The sequence below is a fragment of the Brassica oleracea genome, chromosome C9 (assembly GCF_000695525.1).
Source record: "Brassica oleracea var. oleracea cultivar TO1000 chromosome C9, BOL, whole genome shotgun sequence".
Lineage (NCBI taxonomy): Eukaryota > Viridiplantae > Streptophyta > Magnoliopsida > Brassicales > Brassicaceae > Brassica > Brassica oleracea.
This window is the reverse complement of record NC_027756.1, coordinates 50,039,317-50,064,093: the sequence shown is the minus strand read 5'-3', so window position 1 is coordinate 50,064,093 and position 24,777 is coordinate 50,039,317. Positions and strand designations below refer to the sequence as shown.

The following is a 24,777-nucleotide window of genomic DNA, read 5'->3' as shown; positions in this document are numbered from 1 at the left end:
TTGGATAATTCCAAGCTTGTGGAAACTTAACATATTATTAGATGTTTAATATGTTAAGATAAACACAATAAGGAAACCTAGAAATAGGAAAAGGAAGTTTCTATTTAGGTTAGGTTTGTGTTTTCCATATCCCACATGTTAAAGAAAATTGTCTTTCATATAAATATAGGTCTAATGGAGAGGTGTTCCACATGATCTGAGAGAAACATATTGAGAGCTTTAGTTTTGAGTAGTTTCTAAAGCTAATAAGAAAAGTTGTTCTTATAACTCTTTGTGTTTCTAAGACATCTGACTATTTTCGTAAATGGTAGTTGCAATTTTCTAATCTCTGCATAACAATATTGTTTACGTTATTTCTAGATTCAGATAGTTTGTGATATCATCGTATTGTGTTCCCAACTATCCCATTTTGATAGTCTATGCTGATTGCTGAGATGAGGAACGATAAAAGAATGAGCCTTCTCTCCTTCAGATATGTAACATTCGGTTTGGGAAAAGACGAGTCTTCTCTCCACCACTCTTTTATTATTATTCTGTTTAACTTTTGTCAACAACATTTTATAAACGTTGTTATATACTTGTGGAGTGGATGTTCACACACATATCTTATATACGAACCGGATCATGTTTAATTTATATTTTTGTTCAACAATAATGTTTATTTATAATATTAAGATCTTAAATGATTGTACCGAGAAGCTAAGAAAGCAGTGTGAACGCGTTAAGGAAGTATCGGACATTGGTGTGTGTTATATTTGGCGGTGCGGCACGTTAGGTAGCAGATGGAGACTTTTTGGTCCCGCGCCTTTGTTTTTTTTTCTCTTTATGCGTCTAATCTAGACCATTTTTTAGGCAAAAAAACTAGAACTAAACAAACAAACCGAAACGAAATACCCGAAAACAAAACCTTCAAATACCCAAACAGTTCTTGTATTTTTATATATAAAATAACCAATCTGAATCGGAAACGAACCAAAAATCGAACGGATACCTGAATATATAAAAATATTAATTATATATACATATAATCTAACTAAATATATATTTTTAATTTAAAAATCTATTAAAAGTGTCCAAAAAATATTTGAAACTAAATTATTAGAAAATATCTGAATTATCCGAAAGTATCCGGATAATTTTATTCGAAATATCTAAAATAATCCAAAATATCCAATTTTTAATCTAAATCATCCTACTATTTGATATTTTATCCTAAATAACCGATATATTACCCGAACTACCGAATCCGAACCGGAACTAAATGAGAACCAATTTTTTTTCTGGATATTTTATGGTTCTTAGTTTTAATATCCGAACCAAACCGAACCAAATCCAGAATTATTCGAACCAAACCGAAAATAAGCCTGGTAGTAAATGGATCCTATAACCCCCTACTCGAAATCCGAAATACCTGAATCGAACTGATACCCGAAATACTCACGCCTAAATTTCATTTTTGTGTTTGATGCATCACTCTAATGTAGCGTCTGAATACAACATTTAAATATTGCATACAGATTTCCATTTTTATATTTAGTATTTGCATTTAAATGCAATATCTAGCTGATAAATTGTTTGGTTTTTGATTTTATATAGCATTTGAATACTATTAGTTAAAAGACTAAAAAGCCATCATTTTTATTCTTAATAATAAATTTATTAAAATATTAAAATAAATATATCTAAAATTAATTTTCCATTTTTTGCGGGAACGATATTTTGCCAATTTTAACGGAAAACTTAACTTTGCTATTTTGATGGAAACCATACAATTTTGTAGAAAATGTGATTCTCAGATTTTGACAGAAAAATGTGAATTTTTTTATTTTTGCGAGAAAACACGATTTTTCGATTTTGGTGAGAAAACGTAAGTTTCCAGTTTTAACGGTCCCAAAATTTTCTGATTTCAGCGGAAAACACAATTTTATGGTTTTGGCGGAAAACACAATTTTACAGTTTTAGCGGAAAAATTCAATTTTTCGATTTTGGTGGAAAACACAATTTTTCGGTTTTGGTGGAAAACACGATTTTTTGGTTTTAGTGGGTGAACACGATTTTCCAGTTTTGGCGGAAAAATGTTTTTTTTTTTGTTTTTGGCAAGAAAACGGGATTTTCCGGTTTTGACGAAAAAATGTGGGTTTCTGGTTTTGGCGGAAAACACAGTTTTCCGGTTTTGACGAAAAACACGAATTTACGGTTTTAGTGAGAAAACACAGTATTCAGTTTTGGTGGAAAATGCTATTTTCGTTTAGAAAACATAATTTCACAGTTTTGGTAGGATAACACGGTTTTCTGGTTTTGGCGGGAAACACAGTTTTTCGGTTTTGGCGATAAATACGTTTTTTTTGTTTTAGCGAGAAAATACACTTTTCCGATTTTACCAATTGGTTGAACACTTGCTGGAACTATATACTTATCTCCTGAATATCTAAGCTGTGCAGGTACAACCTAATCTTAACTTTTGTATTTATAATTCTGACTAATCTTTCATTCGTGTAATCTGAAGACAATTGTGTAATACTATATGTAGATATTTTGGGAATGGAGACCGATGTATACACATTTGGTGTGATACTAGTAAATCTGAACCTCTTAAAAACTAGACTATTCTTGTTTACGGAAATAATTGACCCTAGACTTGGAAGCCATTATCATCATGTGGATGCAGCCGCAAAGATTGGTACACTCATCCAAAAATGCATCAGGGTTGAGTGGAAGAAACGACAGTTAATGCAACAAGCTGTGATTTTTTTTAAAAAAAAAATTTGAAAATATTTCAGATTCATGGAGAAGCTCAAACTAATCTCTAAAAAGGAAGTGCAGTCCACAGATTACGGATTGACTCTCATTCCAGATATTTAAATGTAATGTAATTTAGGCTTATATCTGCGTGGGCCACAAGGTGAAGTGTACTGAGGTGCCTTCGAACCCGGATTCCTTAGCACTCCGAAACTTGCCTACCATTAGACCACTATTTTGTGGTTAATCTGTGGATCTTCTTAATTCTACTGTACAGATTTAGTGTTAATGTATAGGGATACTAATATTTGACAATGAAGATAATTAAAAACATAGCAAATTTTCTGTAGTTAAGATTAGCCACACCGAAAATTAAAATATATATTATGACATTGTAAATAATCGTGGATTAGTCACGATTTTTGTCACGTTTATTCATAACCATGTTGCTACAAAATATTAATAGAACAATTGTAACTATTTTTACCATGTTTTATTTTGTAGAAAATCCGTGACATGAATTACCACGTTTCTTATTTCGTAGCTATTTCGTGGTTATAGCCAAAATATCTACTATTGCTAAAATCAAATAATTATATACTAAGTAGAGATCCGTATCAAGAGAATCTTGAAAATAATATAATGTACTTTATATTTTCGTGCATAGTTTAAAGACTCCATTACAGTAACAGCAATCATACGCATATGAGTTTCGAAAAAAATCATACGCATGTAGAGACGTAACACTGAAAAAGAGTTGGATTCTGCATAATATTTTCATCGCAAACTGTTGGACAATGGACCAGGATTGTAACAAATTACATGGGCTAGGAATAATTGATGGGCTATTGTATTGGAGAAGAAATTAGTGGCCTTAAAACCATTTATAAAAAATCAGTTAGTGACCGAAATCCAAAACAACTGCAGCACATCTCCAAAAATCTAGTGAGAAGGGGAATAAGGTTTCTTCGAAAAAAAATCCAATCGCTTTACACAACATCGTCTGAGATTCTTAGACACATAATTCTTCATCAAGCTCATACTGTCGTCTTCATTTTCTGTTTCTTTCTCGTTTCTGTTGCTATCCATCTCAATACTTTCGAAAGTCATGGAACTTCATATAAAGTCGCAGGATTTATATGTAACAATTTGATGCATGTCCTTTTTCTACTCCTTCCTTATTTCATAACCAGAAAAGGTAAAAAAAAATTGTATTTCAATAACTGTTGGAATATACTCCGAGATTATAGGAACTAAAGTTGGGTTGTTGAGTTTACTGAGTTATCCGTAACTGATGTTTTGTTACGATTGTATAGGCACTTAGTTGATATCAGATCTTTCTCTAGTTGTATATATACATGTAATGTGATTCAACGTAGAACACAGAAACATTCTCAGCATTTGCTTTCTTCTCTGTTCCTTTATATGGTATCAGAGCTTGAACCTTTTTTAAAAAAATCTACAGAATCCTAAACCGAATCGACAATGTCGACGACCCCGACTGGAACTCCTCCCACGAACCCGATAACAACGGTAGTGAGGAGGACGGTCTCACCATACGACTTGCACTCTGCGGACAATCCTGGAGCTGTGATTTCGCATCCATTGTTGAAAGGAACGAACTACGATGAATGGGCTTGCGGTCTTAAAACGGCGCTTTGCTCTCGAAAGAAATTTGGGTTTATTGATGGATCTATCAAGCGACCAGAAGAAGGATCGACAGACCTGAAAGATTGGTGGACGATCCAGACACTCCTTGTGTCTTGGATCAAGATGACTATTGAACCGAACTTGAGATCTAACATCTCACACAAAGATGTTGCTCAAGACTTGTAGGAACACCTGAAAAGGTGTTTCTCCATTCTGAATGGACCAAGAATCCAGCAGATAAAGTCGGAGCTGGCTTGTTGCAAACAGAGGGGAATGGCGATTGAAGCATACTTTGGCAAGCTTAATCGCATTTGGGATAGCATGGCTAGCTATTGTCCCCTTCGCGTGTGCAAATGTGGAAATTGCACTTGTGATATTGGAAGCCTCCAAGAGAAGGATCGAGAGGAAGATAAAGTTCACCAATTCCTCTATGGCCTTGATGATACTTATTTTCGGACAGTAAGATCGTCTCTGGTTTCTCGTACGCCACTTCAATCTATGGAGGAGGTGTATAACGTTGTCAGACAAGAAGAAGATATGAGAACTGCAAACAAGCCAGAAGAAGAAGCTGCGGTGACTCCTGTAACAGCCTTTGCCGTTCAAGCCAAAGTACGAGGTCGCTATGATGAATTGAACAAATCAGTGTTTTGCAAACACTGTAATCGCAATGGACACTCTTCTGAGAGTTGTTTTGCTGTCATTGGATATCCAGAATGGTGGGGAGATCGTCCACGAGCTCGAACAGTTACAAGCAAGAATAGTGGTGGCTCATCAAATGGTGCTGGAAGAGGACGTGGTGCGGTGGCTTATGCAAATGTCGCACAAATCAATGGACAACAACACACCGAGCAAGCGAACTATGTTGTCACAGACAAATATCGCGACGGTGTCACAGGTCTGTCTGATAACCAGTGGAAAAGCATCATGAACATCCTCAATGCTAACAATGCGAAGGGTCCAATGAACACAGCTGAAACGTTAACTGGTATGACTACTAAACCCTCTTGGATTTTGGATACTGGTGCAAGCCATCATCTGACTGGCAAACTTGAGATTTTGAATGAGTTACAAGATATGGAACCGGTTCTTATTGTCTTGGCTGATGGTCGCGAGACAATATCAGTAAAGGAAGGCAAGGTCAGAATTGGACAGGGTCTTGTGTTGAACTCAGTGTTTTATGTAGAAGGAATACCTTCAGATTTGATTTCTGTGGGTCAGCTTATGGATGAGAATGGTTGTGTTGTACAAATGGCTGATCGATTCTTGATTGTCCAGGACCGCATTACGAGGATGGCGATTGGAGCGGCTAAGAGGGATCAAGGAGCATTCTGCCTACGCAGTATGGAGAACGCAGGTGCAGCTATTACCAAAGATGAAGAATCTTTCACGCTGTGGCACAAGAGGATGGGACACCGTGCTGCGAAAGTTGTTTGCTCACTTTCTTTTGTTTCTAGTTCAGTTGATTCTGTTTATATGAATAAGGCGTGTGATGTCTGTCTCCGCGCTAAACAAACAAGATCTTGTTTTCCAGTTAGTATCAATAAAAAATTGAAGGTTTTTGATATGATACACACAAACCTCTGGGGTCCTTACCGGACTGAATCATCAACTGGTGATCGATATTTTCTAACCTTGGTCGACGATTACTCACGTGGGGTTTGGATCTATCTCTTGAAAGATAAAACTGAGGCTCCAAAGCACTTGAAAGACTTTATAATAATGGTTCAGAATCAATTCTAGACGACGATAAAAACAATACGCAGTGACAACGGAACAGAGTTCTTGTGTCTAACAGATCACTTCTTGAAACTCGGCACATCGTCCATGAGACTTAATGTGTAGGAACGCCCCAACAAAATGGCAGAGTGGAGAGGAAGCATCACCATATATTGAATGTTGCGCGTGCTCTCCGCTTCGAAGCTCAGCTACCGATCACTTTCTGGGGTGAATGCATCCTTACAGCAGGCTATCTAATCAATCGAACTCACAGTTCGATACTTGGAGGTCTAACTCCATATGAAAAGATACACAACAAACCACCCATCTCTGATCATATTAGAGTATTTGGAAGTCTTTGTTACGCCAATAATCAAGGAACAAAAGGAGATAAGTTTGCACAACGAGGAAACATTTATGGGCTATCCTTACGAGAAGAAAAGTTGGCGGTTGTTCGACTTGGAGAAAGAAGAATTTTGTGTTTCGAGGGATGTAGTGTTTTGCGAAGATGAGTTCCCACATGCGAATTTGGAAACTTCGAAAGAAACGAACACTACAACCCCTTTACTCTGGGAACCAATTTATGGTAATGGCGTCTATGAAGAAGACGAGTCACAGAACGAGAGCTGACGAATTGTTTCTGATCAGAATAAAACAGCTACTACTATTCAGTCTCATGTTGACAGGCCCACGAATGGCCCACTAACACAACAAGCCCATGACCTTCCCTCTTCTTCTACATCATCGACTTTGCCAAAAACGACAAATACAGAAGAGTCTTCAGACACGACTTTGATTGAGCCGGCTCTTGGATGCGGTCAACGGAAACGAGTACCGCCGGTCACACTGAAGAATTTCGTCACGAATTCTGCTCAAACTCGGCTTCTCAATAACCCTGCAAAGGCAACAAAGGAGTTACTATACCCGATCTCGAACTATATCAGCTTCGACAGATTCTCTGCGAGACATATAGCTTATCAAGTCTCAATTGGTAAGATTACTCCACCGTAGACTTATAAGAAACCTGTTATGGATGAAAGATTCTGAAATGCAATGGGAACAGAGATCGTAGCTTTAGAGGACAACCGAACTTGGGATATTGTTGATTTGCCTCCAGGGAAAACTCATATTGGTTGCAAGTGGGTATACACTGTCAAATATAGAGCTGACGGCACAATAAAACACTTCAAGGCCCGGTTAGTGGCGCTAGGGAACAAGCAAGTAGAAGGGGTCGATTATAAAGAAATGTTCTCCCCGGTGGCAAAAATGGGAACAGTACGATTGCTATTGGATGTGGAAACAAAGAGAGGCTGGGATGTACATCAGATGGACGTACATAATGCCTTCTTGCATGGTGATCTAGCAGAGGAGGTATATATGAAGCTGCCACCAGGTTTTCATTCTGATGACTCTACTAAAGTTTGTCGTCTGCGCAAATATTTGTATGGCTTGCGTTAGGCACCTCGATGCTGGTTCGCAAAGCTGTCTACGGCTCTGCAGGCCTATGGGTTTAAGCAATGGCTCTCTGACTATTCATTGTTTACATATACAAAAGGTACGACGAATATCCAGATTCTCATTTACGTCGATGATTTGATAATTACTGGCAACCAACCAACTGCTGTGGAGTTCTTTCAGAGTTACCTTGCTTTGTATTTCAAGATGAAAGACTTGGGTTTGTTAAAATATTTCTTTGGCATAGAGGTTGCTAGAAATAGAAGTGGAATGTACTTGAGTCAAAGAAAGTATGCGCTGGAGATAATAGAAGATATTGGCTTGATGAACTCAAAACCGACTACTTTCCCGATGAAGGAGAATCATAAATTGGCAATTTCAGACTCTCTTCTTCTTCAACATCAAGAGATGTACCGAAGTTTGGTTGGCCGACTGATCTGTCTTGGAGTTACCAGACCAGACTTGGCTTATTCCGTGCATATAATTGCTCAGTTTATGCAAAACCCACAAGATGATCACTGGAATGCAGCACTTCGTGTTGTACGGTATTTGAAAGGAAGTCCAGGACATGGATTGCTTTTGCGAGCCAATGAGGACTTTCAGATTACAGGCTGGTCAGATTCCGAATGGGCAAGTTGTCCGATAACAATAAGGTCTATAACGGGGTATTTTGTTCAGTTGGGCAGCTCTCCTATTTTATGGAAGATCAAGAAGCAACCAACAGTAAGTCTATCATCAGCGGAAGCAGAGTACAGGGAGATGGCATATCTAGAAGCACTCAGAATACGACATGAGCAACCGATAAGATTGTTTTGTGATAGCAAGGTGGCACTTCATATCGGTAACAATCCTGTTTTCCATGAAAGAACCAAACATATAGAACTTGATTGTCATTTTATCAGAGATGCAATTCTGGCGGGAACTATAGCTACTTCATATGTCATGACGAAGTCTCAACTGGCAGATGTGTTCACAAGGCACTGGGCAGATTCGAATTTCAAGGTTTTCAAGCCAAGTTGGGCATTCGAAATTTGTATGCTCCAACTTGAGGGGGGGAGGGGTGTTGAATATACTCCTAGATTATAGGAGCTAAGGTTGGGTTGTTGAGTTTACTGAGTTATCCGTAACTGATGTTCTGTTACGATTGTATAGGCACTTAGTTGATATGAGATCTTTCTCTAGTTGTATATATACATGTAATGTGATTCCACGTAATACACATAAACATTCTCAGCATTTGCTTTCTTCTCTGTTCCTCTATATTAACAATTAACAAAACTAATTTGCGATTCAATACTTGCTGATATTTCTTATATAATAGTTACCCAATTTCCTTATATCTTCGTCTTTATTGAGGTGGTGGACATGTATTTTGCACTGTCAGTCTCTAGGAGTTACGATAACAGATTGCTTTCGGTGAAACGCATCAAAGGAAAAAGTATGAGTACAGACATGCATAACAGAATTAATAGCTTCACCAAACAATACTCTTTATCACTGAAGGTAACAAACAATTTTTTTTAAACCGTGTTTGAGTATAGAACTTTAACTTTCATCGATTCGTTTGAGCAAACTTACCAAAATTGCTAAGTTAAGTAATTGCCTTATGTGAAGAACATAGTAAAACAGAAGATTTTGACTGAATAATACTATTTTCTTTAATCTTAGATTGTATCTTACATCATCTTCTTATAGTCATATGAGGAACAATCTAGAATAGGACAGCTACAAAATGACAGCTATTAGAGACAGCTAGGAAGGTTTATTGTCCTTCTCCAATGGATAGCACATCAAACTTGTTGCATAGCTCAACAGTCTTTGTCTTACTTGCTTGTACGTTCAGCGTGGGAGATGACTATTGAGAACTTGATTCTTTAGGCTTGACTGTCGTTTGGGCTTTATCATCAGATTGTTGGGCCATTGAGTCACGTATGCTTACATTTCCCCTCAAACTTGAGGTGGGAGGATCACCAACTCCAAATTTGCCACGCAAGTCTACAAACTGACGCTTTGGCAATGACTTTGTGAAGATATCCGCTAACTGAAGAGCTGCAGGGATGTGACGAGTTTCAATGAGGCCAAGCGCAACCTGCTCTCTGATGTAATGGTAATCCGTATCAAAGTGTTTTGATCGGTTGTGTCGAGCCGGATCGGCACTCAGATACACAGCAGAGAGGTTGTAACATAGTAGCACAGCTAGATCAGATTGCGTGATGCCAAAGTCACGAAGCAAGAAGGACAACCAAGTGATCTCCTGAGCTGTAGATCCAAGCGCTCTATACTCCACCTCTGTGGAGGATCTCGACACCGTTGGTTGCCTCTTGGCAGACCATGAAATGAGATTAGGACCAAGCAAGGTGCATAAGCCAGTAGTAGATCGTCTGGTCTCTTTACAGCCCGCCCAGTCGCTGTCACAGTATGCTGATAGTGCCAGACCATTATTTTTTCTTATGTGAATGCCAAGATGCAGAGTCCCTTTGATATACTTCATAATGCGTTTGAGTTGACAAAAATCTCCAACAGTTGGATTATGCATCCGTTGACACACCCTATTCACAGCATACTGAATGTCAGGTCTTGTTATTGTCAAGTACTGCAACTTCCCAGCTAGACTTTTGTAATAGGTTGGTTCTTCAAACAACTCAGATGGACTATCTTCAATCACGATCGGCAGAGGAGTTGGCATTGGGTTACAATCCGACATAGAAGCTTGATATAAGATATCTTCAGCGTAGGCATGCTGATGAAGAAAGATGCCATATGTATATTGTTCCATCTCGACTCCAAGAAAATATTTAGGTGACCCCATATCCTTCATAGCAAACTGAAGGTTTAATGCTGTCAGAAGCTTATTCATGAGATAATCATTGCTCCCAGTAAGTAAGATATCATCAACGTAGAGCAAGAGAACCAGTGACTTGTTCTGCTTGTGATATGTGAATAAGGAGGGATCTGATCTGCTACAAGTGAAGCCGAACTCGATAAGGAAGCTACTGAATGTGTCAAACCAGGCTTTCGGCGCCTGTTTCAGACCATACAAGGCTTTGGTGAGACATCATACGTAATCATGTTTCTGAGGATCAACCAAGCCATCTGGTTGATGCATGTAGACAGGTTCAGACAACTCTCCATAAAGGAAGACATTGGATACATCCAGTTGCTTGATAGACCACTCTTTCGAAATGGCTATGTTGAGCATTAATCTAATTGTTGCAGTCCGCACTACTGGACTGAAGGTTTCAAGAAAAATTGACCTCCTTCTTGTTGAAATCCCTTTGCAACGAGTTTTGCCTCCGGCTTCCTTTTACCATTTGGAGTGATTTTGTCTAAACAACTTTATATTTGAAGTTATAGAGTTTTTTTAGATGCTCTAAAGATAATATTATAAATATAAATTCAAATTCACATTTTCATATTCTCTGCAAAACGTAACTCGAGATCACGTGAGTATTTTAAAACCCATATAATTTAATACCAAATTAAAACTCGTATATAATAACCACATCGAACAATACATGTTGTACGGTATACCTCTAATATCAAAGAAAAATATTCAAAAATGGATCATAATATTTGACTGCATACACGAACGAGCCTAGTTGTTAAATAAGATATATAGTATGTATGTATACACGTATGGGGAGGCAATAAAATTGCATCATTATTATTAACATTCCTTTTATTAAAATTTTGGAATAATTCAAATGTTGAGCAAATTAATTACATGATTCAAGTTACCTGTTATAAGATTTAACCTTGAACGACACAATTTTTTTTACATTAATACAGCCAGTTAAAGTGATCTATGGGATATGGTATAACTAAAGTAGGTCCATAAGTTAATAACTAACTAAAAATGAACAAAACGCGTTTGCTGATACTGTTTAAGTACGTCTCATCATTTTTTTCCCATATTTGCCATACATGGACATAATCCTAGTTAACATTTGTGGTTTCTTGTTCTCCTTTCTTTTTGCCTAAGTGAGCAGTTGACTGACCGTGGAATCCTTATGCAGTCCAGCCAATTTTTTATAACTACTGATTAATTTTTTTTCAACCTCTTATAAGAACATAGATAAGATGTGTTCCCTGAAACCAAAAATCTACAGATTAGCAACATCTCCATCAACAATGGGAAATGTTCTAAAGCCTCAAGATCCTCTTTCATTTGCTTACGAGCCTCTCCTCAGCCCACCAGGTTCGTGTACATCTCTGTTTTAAAGCTTTTTTGTTTTGTTTACATATAATGATAATAATAAGTATGTGATTCAATATGTATATATGAAAAGTGGATGCAGAGAACGCGAGTCTGAGAGTCTTCAGCTGTGTCAAGGAATTGAAGAAAGCAACCAAGAACTTCGAAAGAGAGAGGGTTGTAGATGGTGAGGATGGCTCAGTTCGAACATTCTACAAGGCCTCCATCGATGATACCTCATCAAGAACTAAAACTAGAATCTCTGTTTCTGTCATGGAATGTGTTCAAGATAGTTTAGATGCTATAGAAGCGTGGAAGGTGAGCAAAGATTTTCCATTGTTTACACTTGTTTCTATACTTATTAAAAGTACATGAGTTTGCAGGAAGAGGTGAAGTCTCTAGGAGAACATTCTCATCCAAACATAGTAAATTTTTTGGGTTACTGTTGTGAAGATACCAAATCACTATTGGTATTCGAATACTTGCACAAAGGAACTTTGGATCATCACATCTACGGAAGTTAAGATCTCTTCTGATCAGTGCATCCATTCTATGAATTGACATATATATATAGTTTTTGCTTTATAAACAACTTCACGTTCGATGTTTCCTTCAACAGAAAATGAGGTCTTGTCATGGGCAACACGGGTTAAGATAGCCAATGGAATAGCACAGGGTGTTGCATTTCTCCACTTAATCAACAACTCCTCGCTATATTTTGAACTCAGAATGCATAACATTATGCTTGACGAGGTAATGACCTTTTTTATTTATCTTTTTGTTAATAATGATCTTAGAAACTAATACCTAAATTTGAATCTCATCAGGAACACAATGCAAAACTGTTTTACCTTGCAACAAACAAAAAATGTCTGGAAAATTGCTTGATTCTTGAGAGAGGACATATATACATGCCTCATGGATGTCTGGTGTTTTAAATCTTAACTCTTGTTTTAGTGATTCTGATCAATATTTCCATTTTCAAATCTTTAAGACAGTTTGTATAACGTATGTAGGTGATTTTAAAATGGATACCGATGTTTTCGCATTTGGTGTGATTTTGCCTGAGCTTTTTACTTGTTCGAAAGAAGGGGACTTGCTTGCGCATTCAATTGCTTTGAGAAATGGAGCAAAAAAGTTGAAGAGGAATAAAAGCTTAGATGTTGGGGGGACTAGACCTTTCTCGTTTACGAAAATAATTGATCCTCGACTTGAGGGTGATTATCCTGTGACTGCGGCAGTGCGGATGGGCACGCTCATCCAAAAATGCACCGAGGACAGGCCTACACGACCGTCCATGCACCAAGTTCTGGATGTTCTGAATCATATTGCGGAGATTCATTAGAGTACCCATATGAATTTGGTTTCACGTTGTAAACATTTTATAACTGGTTCGTCCTTGTCCTGCTTTTGTTTTGAATGCTTGGAGTGAAACAATAATCTAAAAGAGATTCGTAGCATCGATCTTTCTGTCATTGATCTCTCCGTCTTCACGATCTTTTGTTTGGACAGAGGTAATCTCAAAGTAGTGAATATATCTACTGCTACCAAGACTAAAGCGCAACGAAACACTCGTATCGACCTAAAAGAGACTATATTGGTTTACCTAGAGCTTCCGCCGTTTCTCTTTGTGTCTTAACGCTTAAGAGGGGCATTTGAAATACTTAGGGGCTGTTTGCTTCACCATTTGTCATCTCCATCTAGATGATTCATTTGTATGATCTATTTAGATGATCCATTCAGATTTTTGTGACTCTTTGTTTGTCCATCTAAATAGCTCATCTAGATGAATCATCTAAATGAATCTTATGTGTGTTTCTTTATTTTCATTTCCATTTAAATGAGTTTAGTAAACAAATTACCAAAACATCCTTGTGTTGATTTAATCATATATTTGATATTAATTTTAACTATATTATATTTAATTATTTAATCTAATATATTTACATTAGAATTATTTCAAAATTATTTTTGGGGGGGGGGGGGGAAAGATTTTTTGGTTTTAGCGGAAAATGCACTTTTCGATTTTGGTCAGAAAACGAGATTTTGCGATTTAGGCGGGAAAAAGCGTTTTGGCAGTTTTGGCGGGAAAACGAGATTTTCGGTTTTGGCAGAAAAACGGGTTTTTTCGATTTTGGCCGGAAAACAAGATTTTGTGATTTTGGCGGTAAAACGCGTTTTTGCGGTTTTGACGGAAAAATGAGATTTTTGGTCTTGTCGGAAAAACGGGTTTTTTCGATTTTGGCCAGAAAACAAGATTTTGCGATTTTGGCGGTAAAACGCGTTTTTGCGGTTTTGACGGGAAAACGAGATTTTCGGTTTTGGCAGAAAAACGAGTTTTTTGATTTTGGCCGGAAACGAGATTTTGCGATTTTGAGGGGAAAACGCGTTTTTGTAGTTTTGGCGGGAGAACGAAATTTTTCGATTTTGGCCAGAAAACGAGATTTTGCGATTTTGTTGGGAAAACACATTTTGTAGTTTTTGCGGGAAAATGAGATTTTCGGTTTTGCTAGGAAAACACGTTTTTTTTTGGCAGGTAAACAAAAAAATTCGGTTTTGGCGAGAAAAGAAGATTTTCATTTTGACGGGAAAACGCTTTTTGCGATTTTTGCGGGAAAACACGTTTTTGGGGTTTTGGCGTGAAAACGCGTTTTTGCAATTTTTGCGGGAAAATACCTTATGGCGGGAAAACACGTTTTTGCGATTTTGGCGGGAAAACATGTTTTTGTTTTAGCGGAAAATGCGGTTTGGGGTTTTGGCGTGAAAACATGTTTTTGTGCTTTTCGCATGAAAACACGTTTTTGCAAATTTGGCGTAAAAACACGTTTTTCCAATTTTGGCGGGAAAATGCGTTTTGTAATTTTGACATGAAAAATTAGTTTTTAGGTTTTCGCGGAAAAACGTATTTTTGTGGTTTTGTCAGTTTTCGTGTGTAACAAAATGATATTATATTTAGATTTGTAATTTATGAATTACATTAAGGACATAATAGACATTATACCATTTTGAATGAACCATCTCCATTCAAATGATCCAAATTGGTTCAGCTGGATGAACTTTAAAATTAAACCTAAATTTCTGAAAGTCATTCGGATGATCCATCTGGATGAATTACACTTTTAATGAATTACACTTTTAATGCCTAAACAAACAAAACTCTCATCTTCGTCCAAATGAATGGAGAAACAAACAAAGCCTTAAAAGTTCACTACTCCGACGATCCAGCAAGGAGAAAAATTTAAAACAGAACACCTTTTATTTTAATTTACTTTAGAACAAACGCACGAATATTTAACATCCCGATTACGTTCAAACCGTAAACTAAACAAACACACGACAGAAGGAAAGAGAAAACCAGAAGCTCAAGCCACTTGGACCTGGATAGTCTTCGGCTTCTTAGGCTCAGGAGGAGGGAGCTTCCCGACAGTCACTTTCAACACACCGTCATTACAAGAAGCAGAGATCTTCTCCAAATCCGCATTCTCAGGCAACTGAAACTTCCTCATGAACTTCCCCATCCTCCTCTCCATCCTCACATACTTCACTCCCTCGTTCTCCTTGTTCTCCCTCTTCCTCTCTCCGCTCACCACGAGCAAGTTATCGCTCTCGACCTGAACCTTGATCTCGTCTCCTTTGATCCCAGGCATGTCCACCACGAAAGCGTACGCGTCGGGATGCTCGATGACGTCAGCTGGCGTAGCCGCCATCGCCTTCTGGTCTCTCACGTAAGCTCTCGAAGGGTTGCTGCGGCCCTTCTCGCTGTGCTCTTCGGGGACTTCGAGCATGTCTTCGAGGATGGAGATGATCGGGAACCTTCCGAAATCCATTGTTGTAAACTTTGATTCGTCTTTTGTTCTGATGCTTTGTTGATATTTTTGTTTGCCTTTTTAACTGACGAGAGATTGTGTGATATTTAAATAGGAGTGAAGATGGATTGTTCTAGAGAGATGTAGACAAGAGTTTATCAGTTTATCACTCGGTCTGATATTTTCAGTTTGAAGTGGTTCCGTACTGTTCGAGAAGTGTCTTGATCGTTCTGGTTTTTTGACAAAATGTAATTCGTTAGCGTAATTGTGGGCTTCTGCATCAGGATTATCAAAGCCGATCCTTAATAAGGCCCATCCTTAACAAGGCCCATCCTCTCTTTGTTTCGAATTTCTGGATACAGAATTTGTGGAAAATAGATTGGTTAAATATTGTTTCAAGAAGAATTATGATTGGATAAAATTAAAATAAAACCTAGCAAATTCCATGATTTTTTCCCAAACTTCATAGTAGCTCAAAATATATATTTTTGTAATAAAAAATTATATTGATCAATAAATTTTAGTACGTTTTTTTATTAAAGTTTTGGAACTCTTCTCTTTATATTAAACGTATCAATCACATTTTAGTCATGCTTAACAAAATTGATTGATAACATGCTTTTATTACGTGATGATGTCTATATACGTATGTCGACAATCATTACGTGGAGATTCATTTGCATCAAGGTAGAGTTGTCTACTGCATGTCAGGCTGCCTGCTTTCAAAGAGCTTTAAACCTCCTTCTGTGCTTCATTCCCTTGTTTTCAAAGCTCCGACATGCTGATTTAGTGTTCCCTTGTGGTCTCTGCTGCATCTTTTGTGTCACCATCTACGCTTGACCGTAACTTAGGTTTCTTTGTAAGTTGCGTCGCCACGGGTTCAAACTTTTGTCTTCAGTCGAGATAGCTAAAGATTCTTTTGTCGATGTCCTCCTCCAGCAGAGCTCCGGAGCGTAGGCCAGACGCTTCCGTCGATGCTTGCTTGAAGCCACTTCTGAAAGATGAGTAAAATCCCATGTATGGGATCGTTCTATTCACACGCTATTCATAGCATAAATCGTTACACAAAATCAGGATCTAACAGATATTCACAAGATCCTAATTACCCAAGAATATCTCTACCAAAGTTGTTACACGGAATATGCTAAATTCTAATAACTTTGGTGAGTTCACGACTGAACTTCTCCTTGGCTATACTCTTGCTTCCGCTGGTTATCTCCGGTCTAGCAAGAAGCGTTTTGGTTAGGATATTTAAACTGTTGTGCAATTGATCTAAGTTTTTCTTTTGTTAGAAGCATTGGATCTAATACCTTAGTCTCTTAGAGGTTTTCTTAAAAAATTTGCAGCCTCTTAGATGCACAATAGCTGTGTAAGCAAAATGTGGCTACAATTCATTTTGTAACCGAACTTTCATTTTAAATAATGATACTTACAATTTAGCAAAAAAAATTAACCCATCTTGATTAGCGAAAAAAACAACAATGAGGGTTGATACTTGATACCGTTGTAATACGACCGAACCACAATCGCGACTTTGATTAGTACTAATGAAGAAAAGAAAAAGATTAAAACAGCTCAATACGTTTAAGCCGCAACCGCGTCTTTGATTCTTTTTGGGAAGTAACCATTATCATCTAGCAACTGACCATGAAGTCAGCAGTTTCATCGTCACTCCTCAATTTTAAGAATCTGTTAATCCCTAATCCTCGTCGTCGTCGCTTAACCTCCCTCACATCTGTTTTCCTCCCTAAATTGTCACTGAACTCGATCACCAATCACACCGCACTTAACCTCCTCCCATCTTCGGCAACCTCAGGTCTAAGATTCATCTCCTCCTCCTCCATGGAATCCTCTTTCAAACCCGAACAAGCTAGAGTTCCCTCCGCTCTTCCCCTCCCAGCTCCTCCGTTGACCAAAGTCAGCTCCTTTCTCCCTTATTTTTTAATTGCTTTATCTTTTCGATTAATTTAGTAATTTAGGAGATGTATCGAATCTGAAATTTAAACTGATTTGATTTTTAATAAGTTTTCAATCGATTGTAGGAAAATCTGAGAATTTGGAGTGATTTTTGTTAAATAATTCTAGAATCCAATATAAAACTATAGGATTTGGATTTTTTATTTTTACAACTAAAGAACTCGTCTCAAACGCTTTAGAAACACTTAAAAGCACTTTAAAATTTTTAGCTTAAATTTTGTTCAATAACAATAGATTTCGGAGTGTATTATAAAATAACAAGTTCAATAACACTTGATTTCAAAGTATTTTTTTAAATCCATGTTTGAATAAGATTGGATTTGTTATTTTAATACAAATCACCTCAAACTCCGAATTGAATACAAATTGAACTTAGTTTCCTTGGAAAAATTGTAGTTCAACATGGGATTGTGTCAGTTATCGGTCACAACTGACAAAAAGAGGAATATCTCCCACGCGAAGGACGCCATCGAAGAAGCTGCTTCCAAGGGAGCTAAGCTTGTTCTCTTATCCGTCAGTATAACACTTGGAATGAACTAATAAGAAGAAGTATAAGCTTAGTTAATCACTTCTCAACCAGGTTTTTTAACACTTGAAATGGATTTTCTTTTTCAGGAAATGTGGAACACTCCTTATACCAAAGGTAGTTTCCGAGTTTTTGCGGAAGACGTTGATGCAGGTGGTGACGCTTCTCCTTCCACCGCAATGCTCTCTGAAGTTTCCAAACGTCTCAAGATTACGATCATTGGTGGCTCCATACCTGAAAAATCCGGGAGTCGTTTGTACAACACTTGCTGTGTCTTTGGTTCCGATGGAGAGCTAAAAGCTAAGCATCGAAAGGTTAGGCGATAGAATTTCTGTTAAAAGGATGCTAAATCTCATCATCTTTCAGGGGAGGGGGATGCTTTTATTATCAGTTGTCTGAACATCCTGTTCTTGGGGTTTTGTTTTGTGCCGGCAGATACATTTATTTGACATAGACATTCCCGGGAAGATTACTTACATGGAATCTAGAACTTTTACTCCTGGAGAGACACCAACAGTCGTTGACACAGGTTTCACTCTGGTTCTGCCAAGTATTTTGCCAGGCTATACATAAAAAAAAATCATGTAATCTTAGATAAACGTATCTACAATAAAGGGATCATAGTAGGACCACTCCCATCACATCTCATTTTGTAGTTGTTAAGAGATAATCTCTAATGCGTTTTTTTTTTTTTTTGCGAAAAATGGTTTTGTTGGTTGCTGCAGATGTGGGGCGTATTGGAATAGGCATCTGCTATGATATCCGGTTCCAGGAGTTAGCTATGATGTATGCTGCAAGAGGTGAGTCTTTGTACTATACATGAATTATCCAAATGCACTATTTACTTTCAGGTCCATTAGCTTCTTCAAGAACCTGATTATCTACATGTTTCTTCTGCTAATTTCAGGGGCTCATTTGCTATGCTACCCAGGAGCCTTTAATATGACAACTGGACCGCTGCACTGGGAATTACTACAAAGAGCAAGGTACAATTCACAACCTGCTACTTCATTAAACTTGCTTGCCTTAGTTTATAATGAGTAAGTGACAAGGCTTACTTGATATGTTTTTCTACCATTTCAGGGCTACGGATAATCAGGTACATGAACAGAGTTAAAATACTTGTATTGGTAGCTCAATGATAAATACGAGTTTTGAGAGATGTCTTAGATAGATTAATCGAAAATTTGCATTTCTCTTTTGAGTTAAAAATACAAGTACTATGTATGCTACTTTGTCCAGTTATATGTAGCGACATGCTCATCTGCCAGAGATTACGGATATTGCTACGTTGCTTGGGGCCACTCTTCACTCGTCGGGCCTGTTTGTACTAAACTTTTTCTTTTCCTTGTTAGTTGGTTGATAATGAAGTTTTACTTGCGCAACAAAACTCGTAAACATTTGACAGTTTGGAGAAATTATAGCGACAACTGAGCATGAGGAAGCAATTATCATAGCAGAGATTGATTACTCTTTCCTTGAACAACGAAGGTAATCACGAGATTACACCGTAACTTTCTTGCTTTTTGTTTCTGTTTTGATCTCGTTGTTGATCGTGTAATCTGCTAGTTGAATATTGGTTTTTACCATATCTCAGGTCAAATCTTCCGTTGAATAAACAGCGGCGGGGAGATCTCTACCAGCTTGTAGACATACAGCGTCTGAACAAACAAATGAATGCAGCAGAAGTTGTACATGTTGAGATGTAGTCTTTAGAAGTTTGGTTGCTTACAATTTATTGGCCGTTCATTTATCTGCAACTTTGCTGAGATGTAATAAGTAAATAAAACACGTGATCATGGCCTTTAAATTCATTCATACAATTTATTTTCAAACAGGATCAAAGTGGAACAAAGAAAAGAAGAACTTTGTCAGGCTCTGCTTGATTTTAGATGATCCGGTGTTGAATGATAAAAATGACCGGACGACATAATGCAGTTAGAGCTTATTAAGATATTCAGAGTGTGTTCTCGTCTTTAGAGGGAGTCACGTGGTCCATCGTCCCCCTATACCTCACCGTGAAAGAACAAGTAACGTACGCGTGTGGTGAGGAGGCCCGCGCGTGCGAGGGTCCCATATGTAGAAGAGAACACACACAACAATGCTTCACGTGACAGTGTGGGACCTCGCACAGACACAGTTGAGAGCTTCACCGCGTGAATGAATCTTTCTTTTTTTGTGTGTCAGCTCTTATTATCTCCGCCTGAGCAGCTGCATCTCTGACTCCCCCGTGCGATTTTTCTTTCCCTTTAGTTTCTGTTTTTATCTCACACATCCCTAAAACTAGATAGCTAGTTGTATCCATTGCAAGGTTCGGTTCCATTTCATATGTAAAAATATTCTTTAGGGATCAGGATTAATAAATCTATACTGTATAGATTCTTTTGGTGATAAGAGATAACGGCAAGATATCTCAATATGGCTTAAGATGGTATCACATTTTTTTTTTTTTTGCTAAAAGGTCAATATCATATTAATGAAAGTTCCGATTTACAAACATAGTAAATATAATTTATGTTACACCTTGGCAAAAAAGATAAAAACAAGGTAGTAACAAAATTTAGATGAGCTAAACGAAGTTAGTGCATCCACTTGGCCACGAGGTCTTGGAATTGCTTCATGTTCCTCCTAGCAGTTATGGTGTTGTGCATTTCCCTATCAATGAGTCTGTATATTGCTGATGGAGATTAAGTGATCTTGTTATGGAGAACATTGTTTCTCTGCTTCCAGAGATGATAAATGACGCACTGGGCTGCGAACTTCTTTAGTAGAGCTGGAACCATCTTTGCGTAGAGATGGTATCACATTTGCGTAGAACCATCTTTTGTCTTGATGAAGTTTTACCAACAATAACATTATGATCTGTTGGAGAAAAAATTCATATCGAGAGTTTAGATGGGATATGAATAATGTATACGGAACTGGCACCACTCCACTTAATTTAAATTGGTTTTAAGTTGGAAATTCATGATAAACCTGAATTTCACATAATCAAACGACAAATAAATTTTTGTAGTGGTATTTAAAGGGTTTTCTGGGTATTATTCTACCTTTGTAAAAGTATACACGGTCCAGCTTGAAACAATATTTACGGGGGGACTCTTGGAAACTGGGTATGAGAATTTAGATATAAAAGTGGAAACATCGGCCGAAGTGTGACAAAGAAGTATAATAGGAACAAGAAAACATAAGTGTTGATGAAATGAGGAACAGTGAAGGAACAAGAAAGGAAGGAAGCATGTGAGACCTGAAAAAGACGCAAAACAAGCACAGATCCTTAACCTCTCCTTGTCGAGACAACCCAATGGGCAAATGTGAGTGCAAGAGAGGCTTTGCTTAAAGTTAAACATACATATATAATATGACCATTTTATTAATCAAGTGTTTGCTTGCTTGATCCTAATCACATCCTTTTCCCAAAGCCAACCAACGCTCGAGAGATCTGTCTAGACAATTTGAGACAATCCGTATGGTATTGTATATGCTTACATTTTGAATGCATATGTTATTTTTGTGAAGTAGATGATTGTACTTCTTCTATTGATCCAGTGTAACCGCAACTGAATACTTCATTGGGGAGAATATTAATACTGGTTTAAGATCCACTAATTTTGGCAAAAAAAATCCACTAATCTAGTAGGAAACATTGTTTTAGAGAAAAATATCACATCGAAAATATAAAAGAGAGTTAATTAATATATATGAGAACTATACCAATATATTTATCGCTAAATAATTTTAAATTAATAACAAAAATCTTAACAATGGTATGAGAGGATGTTGGGTCACTCCATGTATATTGTTTTCACATTTGCTTATGTTTGAACATGAGATAGAATGTTAATGAATAAATTAAAGTTTCACATTACTAATTGAGTAATTAATTAACTAACATATATGATATGGTCAGTCTAACTATTAGTCAATTGATTTTAAGTTATAAATTTTTGATAAATCTGAACTTAGCATGCTAACATGATAAACACATGCTAGGATCAATTCAATAGAGGAAGCAGGGCCGGTCATGGGCAAAGCCGGATGAAATATTCGTCTAGAACCCTCAATTTTTTTGAAAAAAACTACATAAACATAGTTCCCCAATTTTTTTTAAAAAAATCCTCAAATTTTCTTAAATTTTTTTTTCAATGAAATTTTTAGGAACATCGCCTAAGGCCTCCGAAATCTGGGGGCCGGCCCCGAGAGGAGGAGATCATCAGTTGCTCTCACATTAATGAGGAAAATGACATAAAACGTAGGTACATGCATACATAAAAAAAACTGAAGAAGGCAATTGTGTGGTCCATCTGGTTAGTATACAAGTAAGCAACACGCGCCGAGATCGCAAGCTTCTATATAACTCATCTATCTCCCTCTTCTTCTCTCTCATTCATCGTCTTCCTCTACAAGTCCCGATAAAGAAAAAACACCAAAACAGTTTAAGACATCTAATCTCTTTCTTCTTTTGTCTCTTCCTCTTCTTCAAAAATTCCCCCTTTTTTGTCGAGTTTTTCAGAACAAATCATGCATAGATCCAGAAACCCGTCATTCTCCTCCACTCTCCTCGACGAAATCTACAATTCCATCGATCCCAAAACCCACAAAACCCAATCTTTTACCGGGTCTGTCAACACTACCAAGAAACAGAGCATCAGCGTAACCAGACCGGTTCCTGACCGGAAAATACACAAAGATCGGTTCTTTAGCTCCGTGTCGTCTTCCTCTGATTCCAACTCCAGTTTCTTCTCATCTTCCGACACAGAACCATCTCACCCTAAGAAGAAATCTTCTTCAAGACCGTTATGTTTCGGCCCATCTAAAACAACAAAACCAAGAAAAACAGAGGATAAAACTCTGTTTCACCAAAACAGAGCATTTCGAGTCTCAGAAGACAACGATTACGATAAGAGTGAACACACTAGAACCAGAAGATCTAGTAGTAATCAGAAGAAGCCCAAAACTCCAGCTTCACCTGGTGTACGGGTCGTTAACTTCATCAACTCGTTATTCAGCAGCAACAACGGTTCCAAAGGTCATCCGAAGAAGGCGAGCTGCGACGACTCAGCATTCGTTAGGAAACCAGCTGATTATTACTATCCATCGACGACGTGTTCTTCGGCTTCTTCCTTCTCGAGGTCGTGTCTGAACAGAAGCTCCGAGAAATCATCTGACCGTGTCAAAAGAAGCGTCAGGTTTTCTCCGGTTAACGTGATCGTCCCCGAGAGCAGATCCTGCGTCGAAGAAGAAGATTACCTCAGCAACGGTTATGTCAGAAAGTCAGTGAAGAAGAATGTGGAAGGGAGGAGGTCAGTGGAGGAGATTGCGAGAGAGTTTTTGAGAGATTATCACAAGAATCATGATAACGGTTTGGTCAAGATTAATGATTTCGAGGATTACGAAGATGATGACGATGTAGCGAGTGATTCGAGTTCGGATTTGTTTGAGCTGGACTTAGTTGGAACTCATCATCACAATCTGTACGGACATGAACTTCCCGTGTATGAAACCACTTTTGCTGGTTTGATCTTGTGAAGCTGTTTTTTAAAATTTAGTTTTTCGTTTTTATGTTTTAATTCCATGTGATCTCCACATCTGTGTTTGATTTTGTAATTATAGTGCCGTCTTATAAATTTTGTGTTTGTGAAAATTTGATCCAGTCATCTTTCTCATACCTTCATTTTACATTTCAATTGTTTTATTAAAATGTACGTCAAAAAAAAAAAAAAAGTTTAAAACCAATTAGCAGTGACTATATCATTTATATACTGACTAAGATATTTTCTAAATTTAGATTTAAAATTTATCCGGTTATTAGCCAAGGATAAGGGTATGGATGGTGACCCCTTCATGCTGAATTTAACATGATTTTATGGGCTATGGAAACTGTTTTACATTTGAAATATTTCAACAAATTACTAACGAATAAACATTGTAAAACTCGAAAACCACGCGTCTGTGGTCGGGTGGTTAAGGCGTTCCGTGGATCCTCAAAGAACCCAAGTTCAAATTCACACCACACCAGATTTCCACAGCGCATGGCCACCAGAGCTTTCAGACTCTCTCTCCAGGGAATGGTTTACCATTTTTCTTTTTTTTTTGGTAAAAGTCGAGAATTTTTGGCGATGATTTTGTGGAGAGGGATCCGTTACGTGCAAAGCAAAATGATTTGTGTGATAATTGATAAAGTTGTTGGTGATCCCAAAGGGAAGAAAAAATCAAGCTTCCAACTTTCTCTTTTTCGATGTAACTATCACATGCTTTAGATCCATATTTTCATGAATGCAAACACTTTTAATATGAACCGAGTTTTTCCAACTCTATATAGATTTAAAATTCTTTTTAAAAAACTCATAGATTATGATGTGAAGTGAACATTTAGTACATGTACAATGTGCATGTAGCAGCAGAACGGTGTCTCAAAATGATATGTTATGTTCAATAAAATCAAATAAACACGCTGCTACATTGGTTTAGCAAGTGTTTCATGTAAAATGTACGTTTGTTTCTCTTAAGCCATTAAATTTTTAAAAATCTCAGAACACTAGTGTCCCATAAAAAAACTTTAACTAAATTTTAGCTATGTAGAAAACTTCTATTTTGTTTGGGTAGATATAGTTCAGCTTCGAATATAAATTTTTTGGATACTAAAGAAACACAAGCATATACAATATACACATGTGAAAGTGGTTGGTTTGGTGTGTATAAAAAGAAAAGAA

The 24,777-nt window shown here is 37.4% G+C and overlaps 4 protein-coding genes across 8 annotated transcripts; 3 read left to right on the top strand and 1 right to left on the bottom strand.

Annotated features, from left to right (window-relative positions):
• The first annotated feature begins 3,672 nt into the window (after nucleotides 1–3,672).
• On the top strand, nucleotides 3,673–13,170 carry LOC106317023 (putative inactive serine/threonine-protein kinase At5g11400). Of its 4 annotated transcripts, none has more exons than XM_013754885.1 (7): nucleotides 3,673–3,937; nucleotides 11,670–11,758; nucleotides 11,859–12,073; nucleotides 12,139–12,274; nucleotides 12,375–12,508; nucleotides 12,583–12,679; nucleotides 12,772–13,170. In XM_013754885.1, the coding sequence occupies exons 2-7, from the start codon at nucleotides 11,692–11,694 to the stop codon at nucleotides 13,098–13,100; spliced, it is 978 nt and encodes a 325-aa protein (XP_013610339.1). In that variant the 5' UTR covers nucleotides 3,673–3,937; nucleotides 11,670–11,691; the 3' UTR covers nucleotides 13,101–13,170. The 4 variants fall into 4 exon arrangements, with proteins under 4 accessions (XP_013610339.1, XP_013610336.1, XP_013610338.1 ...); XM_013754882.1 differs by having other exon boundaries at nucleotides 11,850–12,073; XM_013754884.1 differs by lacking the exon at nucleotides 3,673–3,937 and adding an exon at nucleotides 8,996–9,063 and having other exon boundaries at nucleotides 11,850–12,073.
• A 1,807-nt stretch (nucleotides 13,171–14,977) lies between these two features.
• Nucleotides 14,978–15,717, bottom strand: LOC106315966 (17.6 kDa class II heat shock protein-like). Its single transcript, XM_013753820.1, has one exon. The coding sequence runs from the start codon at nucleotides 15,580–15,582 to the stop codon at nucleotides 15,118–15,120; it is 465 nt and encodes a 154-aa protein (XP_013609274.1). The 5' UTR covers nucleotides 15,583–15,717; the 3' UTR covers nucleotides 14,978–15,117.
• Nucleotides 15,718–17,110: 1,393 nt separating this feature from the next.
• LOC106313802 (omega-amidase,chloroplastic) lies at nucleotides 17,111–19,904 on the top strand. 2 transcript variants are annotated; one of them, XM_013751716.1, is made up of 10 exons: nucleotides 17,111–17,478; nucleotides 17,935–18,051; nucleotides 18,154–18,378; nucleotides 18,500–18,593; nucleotides 18,790–18,864; nucleotides 18,972–19,050; nucleotides 19,148–19,163; nucleotides 19,307–19,387; nucleotides 19,473–19,555; nucleotides 19,687–19,901. In XM_013751716.1, exons 1-10 carry the CDS (start codon nucleotides 17,209–17,211, stop codon nucleotides 19,712–19,714), a joined length of 1,068 nt encoding a protein of 355 aa, XP_013607170.1. In that variant the 5' UTR covers nucleotides 17,111–17,208; the 3' UTR covers nucleotides 19,715–19,901. The 2 variants fall into 2 exon arrangements, with proteins under 2 accessions (XP_013607170.1, XP_013607169.1); XM_013751715.1 differs by having other exon boundaries at nucleotides 17,112–17,478; nucleotides 19,662–19,904.
• A 2,528-nt stretch (nucleotides 19,905–22,432) lies between these two features.
• LOC106313845 lies at nucleotides 22,433–23,717 on the top strand. The gene has a single exon (XM_013751766.1). The coding sequence runs from the start codon at nucleotides 22,586–22,588 to the stop codon at nucleotides 23,591–23,593; it is 1,008 nt and encodes a 335-aa protein (XP_013607220.1). The 5' UTR covers nucleotides 22,433–22,585; the 3' UTR covers nucleotides 23,594–23,717.
• The last annotated feature ends 1,060 nt before the right edge of the window (nucleotides 23,718–24,777 follow it).